This window comes from Carlito syrichta, unplaced genomic scaffold (assembly GCF_000164805.1).
Source record: "Carlito syrichta isolate Samal-C Ts95f unplaced genomic scaffold, Tarsius_syrichta-2.0.1 Scaffold302029, whole genome shotgun sequence".
NCBI classification, from domain to species: Eukaryota; Metazoa; Chordata; class Mammalia; order Primates; family Tarsiidae; genus Carlito; species Carlito syrichta.
Window position 1 is genome coordinate 297,951 of NW_007246125.1, and position 6,850 is coordinate 304,800.

General features: G+C 41.9%; 1 protein-coding gene across 1 annotated transcript in view; it reads right to left on the reverse strand.

Annotated features, from left to right (window-relative positions):
* DARS2 (aspartyl-tRNA synthetase 2, mitochondrial) overlaps nucleotides 1–6,850 on the reverse strand; it is a 36,645-nt gene that overhangs the window by 27,480 nt on the left and 2,315 nt on the right. Inside the window, exons 4-7 of the mRNA XM_021711304.1 lie at nucleotides 5,187–5,286; nucleotides 3,887–3,953; nucleotides 738–839; nucleotides 312–407 (exon numbers count right to left, since the gene is read on the reverse strand). Of these exons, the coding sequence (XP_021566979.1) occupies nucleotides 312–407; nucleotides 738–839; nucleotides 3,887–3,953; nucleotides 5,187–5,286 (365 nt within the window). The remainder of the gene's footprint in view (nucleotides 1–311; nucleotides 408–737; nucleotides 840–3,886; nucleotides 3,954–5,186; nucleotides 5,287–6,850) is intronic.

Sequence of the window (6,850 nt, forward strand, 5' to 3'; positions counted from 1 at the left end):
GCGCGCCTGTAATTCCGGCTACTCGGAAGGCTGAGGCAGAAGGATCACCAGAGCCCAGTGGGTCGAGGCTGCGGTGTCCTGGAGCAGCCACTGCACTCCAGTCCGGGCGACGGAGTGAGACTCAAACTCAAACTCAAAAAAAAAAAAAAAAATAATAGTTGATCAAGAAATTGTAGAACATAATTTATGATATGTCTACAATATAATATTTAATTTTGTAGAAGCTAAACTTAAAAAAAAACTCTGAAAATACTTTACTGGTCATCAACATTTTCTAAATACTCTGTTTTATTAATAACACAGGATGGTACCTTCACAAAGTCCTTAATTTCAAAGGGCAGCTTCTTGCAGGAATTCAGAAGTTCAGCTGTTTTAACTCTGACTTCAATCTCACCTGTTGGCATTTTCTGAGACAATGAGAGAGTAAAATGTACAGGTGCGCAGCATATAGTCTAAAACACAATGTCTGTACATGATTTTGACATTCTTATGTGTATCTGTGGTTGATATGCTCAGATATCAACAGGAGTCAGCATGCACTCATCATGTCAATACCTTAGCATGCATATTTATGTAGGAGTGTGTGTGAAGACTTCGAAATCTGTAGGTTCATCTGCAGAACTTACTGAGTTTTAGTGCCTCATCTCCAACAGGTGCTCCATCTATACTGTCTGAATGTGTACACAGGCAGTACAAATACATACAAATAGAATTTACATAGTTTCTAAACTACTAACTGGATTCTCTTGTCCCAGAGGTCGGGAAATGACTGTCCCAGATACTCGCACCACAGACTCCACAGGGGCTTCACACAGAATCTTCTTCACAGAGGCAGCTGACTGGAGAATAAGGAGGAAAAGAATTCCAAGAAACAAAGGAATTTACAGAAATCTTCAATTAACTGTAAGTCTGCAGCTTAACAAAATGCTAACATTCACAGCTTAATTACTATGAATAGTGGGGCTGTCCTTAAGGACTTCATTATAGAATTTAGTAAATTTCCTCTCCAACTGACTCCATATAATATAACAAGTGAAACTATTAGTTAAGAACTTTAAAAACTTTCCTTACAGGAAAATAAGGATAAGAATGACTATTAATAGTACAAAAAGTCCCACATACATTTATCTATCTATCTAGAGTTGGAATCTCACTCTGTCACCCAGGCTGGCACGCTCAGGGCCACCACAACCTCAACCTGCTAGGCTCAGGTGATCCTTCTGTCTCTGCCTTCCAAGAAGTTGGAACTACAGGAATGTACCACCATACCCGGCTAAATTTTTTATTTACTGTAGAAGACAAGGTCTTACCATGTTTCCCAGGTTGGACTCAAAATGGTAGGCTCAGGCAGTCCTCTTGCCTCTGCCTCCCAAAGGGCTGGGATTATAGGAGTGAGCCACCACATCTGGCTAAGTCCCATATATTTTAAAGGCAACTGCTTCCAGGGTTAGTCTTAGGGGTAGTTAAACCCAATAGCAGTAATGGGTCCAAAATGAAAATTCTCCAGGGTTAGCTAGGCCCATCTCTGGATCTCAATCCCTGAGAGATAGTTGACTGCTTTTCTTTCAAACATTTAAGAGCTGAGTCAGTAATATTTTTTGTAGGCATACAAGCATCTGTAAAAATTACAACGGAAACCAACATTGCCTAGTGATCTTGGTAGAAGTTCTTTATTTTCTCTAATTTTGGCAATTAAATTAAATCTAATATTTTGAGCAAGTAGTATCTTCACAGGGCTCAAAGTTCAAAGGGCACAAAGGGTTTGATTTATTGTAGAGATGAGGTTTTGCCAAGTTGCCTAGACTGGTATCGAACTTCTGGGCTTAGGCAATTCTCTCACCTCTGTCTCCCAAAGTGCTGGGATTCCAGGTATGAGCTACCAAGCTCAGCAATATATTCAATTCTCTATATAAGATATAGAGAAAAACTTCCCTATTCTTGTCTTGAAACCCCTGGGAAGCACCCAATGTTATCAGACACTTGATATCCTTCCAGAGACATTTCACAACATATATACAAGCAAGTACACTCAATTACACACAGAGTGAAATTATAGTTTCCTGCCCCTGTTTTACATAGATGATAGCACTATACATACTCTCCTGTATTCTCAAGAGTAGTTTTTCATCTAGCAATATACCTTGGATTTTTTTCCCCCTATTAGTATAGAGCTTCTTCATTCTTTTTGTTCTCTTAAAAATATTTTTCATACAACACAGATGTATCTGCATCTTAATTTTTTTCTATGACTGAGAAGAATATTCCATCATAAGGATGTATCTTGTTTGTTAAACCAGTCTCTTATTATAGGACATCTAAGTTGTTCCCAAATTTTTCCATTAAAAATAATCTTGAGCCGGGCTTGGTGGCTCAGCCTGTACTCCCGTGCCTTTGGGAGGCTGAGGTGAGTAGACTGCCTGAGCCTGCGGGTTCGAGGCCCACCTGGGCAACTTGGTGAGACCTCATCTCTACAATAAAAAAAAAAAAAAATCAGCCGGGCGTGGTAGTGCATGCCTGTAATTCCAGGTACTTGGAAGGCTGAGGCGGAAGGATCGCTGGAGCCCAGCAGGCGACGCTGTGGTGGCCGGGAGCGGTCACTGCACTCCAGTCTGGGCGACCGAGTGAGACTCCAACTCAAAAAATAAATAAATAAATAAATAAAAAATAATCTTGAAATGAATATCCTTGCATATGTGTCATCTTGCATCCATGTAAGTCTAGGTGTAAGATAACTGTGAGATAATTTATTAGAAATTGAATCAATGGTTCAAAGGATATATACATTTATAATTTTGATATTGCCAAGATGCTTTCCATACAGCTAGTGCCAATTTATACTCCCTTCGGGAATGAGTGAACACCTGCTTTCCCAAACACAGTGTGTTGTCAATTAATGTGTTAAAAATAACAATTAAGTGTAGTATAAATTTTCAATTCTCTACTTACAAGTAAAAAATTGCGCATACTCTCATTATGTCTACAAACCATATATATTTTCTTTTCTTTCCTTTTTTTTTGAGTCAGAGTCTTACTCTGTCATCCAGGCTGGAGTGCAGTAGCATGCTTACAGCTACCGCAGCCTCAAACTGCTGGGGTCAGTTCATCCTTCCACTTCAGCCTTCCAAGTAGCTAGAATTACAGGTGCATACCACCATGCTGGTGTTTGATTTATTATAGAGATGAGGTTTCGCCAAGTTGCCCAGACTGGTATTGAACTTCTGGGCTCAGGCAATTCTCTCACCTCTGTCTCCCAAAGTGCTGGGACTCCAGGCGTAAAGTTTATGTTCACATCCTTCCTAGGTTCATAGTTCTACTACGGCACTGATCTTTTTTTTTTTTAATTTGCAGTAGCCTTTTAGATATTAGAGAAACTAGCCCTTTGTCTGTGATGAGTTGCACATATTTTTTTCCTAGTTTGCCATGTCTTAACATTGCTTATGAGTTTTCAGTTTTCATTAACAATAAACTTCGGCTGAGCACAGTGGCTCACACCTGTAATCCCAGCACTTTGGGAGATGGAGGCAAGATGACTGCTTGAGTCCAGGGGTTTGAGACCAGCCTGGGAAATTTGGTGAGATCTTGCCTCTAAAATAAATTTTAAAAAATAAGCCAGGTGTGGTGGTGCATGCCTGTGGTTCCAGTTGCTTGGAAGGCTGAGGCGGAAGGATCACCTGAGCCCAGCAGGTCACAGCTGCGATAGTTGTAAGCATGCCACTGCACTCCAGCCTAGGCGACAGAGTGAGATTCCAACTCTAAAAAAAAGAAAAATAAATAAACAAACTAACTTCTGAATTTAAAGCTTCAGACATCCTCATGAAACTACTTACCTTACCCTAGTCATAGCACCAAAGAGGCTTTTAGATAACAGTAGGAAACTTTCTATTACCTCATCCTGGGGGATGACAACTTGAACAAGCCCGTGGAAGTCTCTTAGGACTAGGAACATGTTCTGCCTGATTAATGGGGGGGGAAAAAAAAGAACATTTTAGGATAAAATATCTGAGCTCAAATGTAAACAGGCAAAATAAATAATAAAAAAAACCCAGGCAATTTCTCATGTTTTTTATAATTTTGTACTTTTACTAGTTACATTCATGCAGTTATCTATGTAGCTTATTGATGAAAGACTGTTTTTCATTTCAACTGCAATTTTTATTGTCTACTTTTTTTTTTTTCAGTTGGAGTCTCACTCTGTCACCCAGACTGGAGTGTAGTGGCCGCTCCTGGCCACTGCAGCCTCGACCTGCTGGGCTCCGGTGATCCTTCCGCCTCAGCCTTCCAAGTAGCTGGAACTACAGGTGCGCGCTACCACGCCCGGCTAATTTTTGATTTATTGTAGAGGTGAGGTCTCGCCAAGTTGCCCAGGCAGGTCTCGAACCCGCAGGCTTAGACAATCCACTCACCTTAGCCTCCCAAAGCATGGGATTACAAGCTGAGCCACCGAGTCCGGCTCTTGTCTACTTATATAGCTTATTGATCTTATACAGATGGCTTATTAATGAAAAAACAAACTTAACAATTTAAAAAATTTTTCATTGGTTTAAGTCTTTATAAGAAAATTTTACTAAATTTGGAAACTTTTCACATAGTAAAATCTGAAGATAGTATTTTAGGATATTAAAAGCATTTGGCCATTTTTGAAATACAGCAATATAAGGTCTTTTCTCTTTGTAAATAAAGATATAATCTATTTGAGATCCCTTCCATGTGAACTAATGTGCTGTTCAGGTATGTCCTGAATATAGAGATGAACAACAAAAATGGTTGCTGATTTTAATAAATCACTGTTCATGTTTTTAGTTTTTTTTGCTACCTAAACTTAGAATAACATGAGCTTCCTCCCACCTACCATGCTACTGGGGCTTAACAGGTGGTTTAAGATGTTGGCCCAATCCCAATTACTGGTCACAGAACCTTGTCAGCCTTAGTAAGCCCAGGGTCATTTTAGTCATCAGTGGATCCAGCTGCAATGTTATACCCTTCAACGGATGTCACTGGTACCTATTGAGTGACACTTGCAGTCACTCGGGTCTTTCAGAACAAAAACAAAATTGAAAATTCAATGAATTCTAGAATCCTGTAGGGGATGCAGAGTGTTTTACTCTGATTGATTGAAACTTAGTACTAAGGTTTGGAACTGCCTTGGGAAAACAACCACCATGCATTCTTGGACTGTTGCAGTTTACCTTCGGTACTGAATCCATCCATACAAGGTGACTTCTTTGCCTAAGTGAGAAGAACGTAACTCTCCACATGTGTTGGTCCGGGCAACAAAGCTACTAAATTCTTGTAAAAAAAGAAAAAGGAAAAAAAGCTTAAAAAGGCAAGATTAAAAATATGTCAGGTGGGCGCAGTGGCTCAGCCTGTAATCCCAGCACTTTGGGAGGCCAAGGCAAGAGGACTGCCTAAGCCTGGGGGTTTGAGACCAGCCTGGGCAACTTGATGAGACTAGCCAGGCATTTTGGCGCGTGCCAGCAGTTCCAGCTACTTGGAAGGCTGAGGTGAAAGGATCACTGATCACCTGAGCCCAGCAGGTCGAGGCTGCAGTGTCCGTGAGAATGACAGAGGGAGACTCCAACTCAAAAAAAAAAAAAAAAAGATTCTCAAATCACAGCATCTTAGGTACCTGACAGCAACAGGTGAAATTTATAAAATAGGTCAGCGTTACCTCATTCACTATTAAATTTACCTGCAAATATGTCAAAAACCCTGTGAATAGCTGTTTTAATGTAAATTTTTGCTTTGTTAGAAATTCTCAAATTTTTGGATCATCTAGCATTTGCATTGACCTTAACTTCTAATTACCCAGTTTTTTGAGTTGGAGTCTCACTCCATTGCCCAGGCTGGAGTGCAGTGGCACACTCATGGACACCACAGCGTCGACCCACTGGGCTCTGGTGATCCCTCCGCCTCAGCCTTCCAAGTAGCCAGAACTACAGGCGCGTGCTGCCATGCCTGGCTAATTTTTTATTTATGGTAGAGATGAGGTCTCGCCAAGTTGCCCAGGCGGGTCTCGAACCCGCGGACTCAGGCAATCCACTCACCTCAGCCTCCCAAAGCGCGGGATTACAGGCTGAGCCACCGAGCCGGCCTCTTTTTTTTTTTTTTAAGTCAGGGTCTCAGCTTGTCACCCATGCTGAGGTGCAGTGGCCTGATCGGGGCTCACCACAGCCTTGACCTCCTGGGCTCGGGAGATCCTCCCCACCGTAGTCTCCTGAAAAGTTAGGATTACAGGTGCACACCACCACACCCAGCTAATATTTTGACTTTTTGTAGAGCTGAGATTTCCTATGTTGCCCAGGCTGTCTCGAACTCCTGGGCTCAAGCGACCCTCCTGCCTCAGCCTCCCAAGGTGCTGGGGTTACAAGCATAAGCCACTGCTCTTGGCCTTCCAATTCCTTTTTTCCCCCACTTCCTCCTTCACCTCTTCCTTCCTACCCAATTCTTAACATTGCACGCTGAAATATGACGAGTAATAAAATAAGCCTGATGGTGCTTCAGTATGAATCTAGTGTGTAACAGCCACTTGTACACTAGCAATTATAAGTATATACGATAAGTGCAATTGTAAGCGTAAGCGTGAAATTGTAAGTGTTCAGCACAGGTGCGAAAAGAGATTTTCTTCGGCTTCCTCTTGGTACACTAGTTGCAAACTATCCTACAGATGCGGTGAGCTACCTTTTGCGGTCTTCCTTAGCCTCAAGGAAAAGAAAACGGCATTGTAAGGAATGAAGAGCGACTGATCTGCGTCTACGCGGAAGGCGGCCCAGGGAACCGGGAAACGGGGCGGAAGCTCTCCAGCGGAGGGGAAGAGGCGTTTTCACCTGGAGCCCTCCTCCGCGCGCTCAGG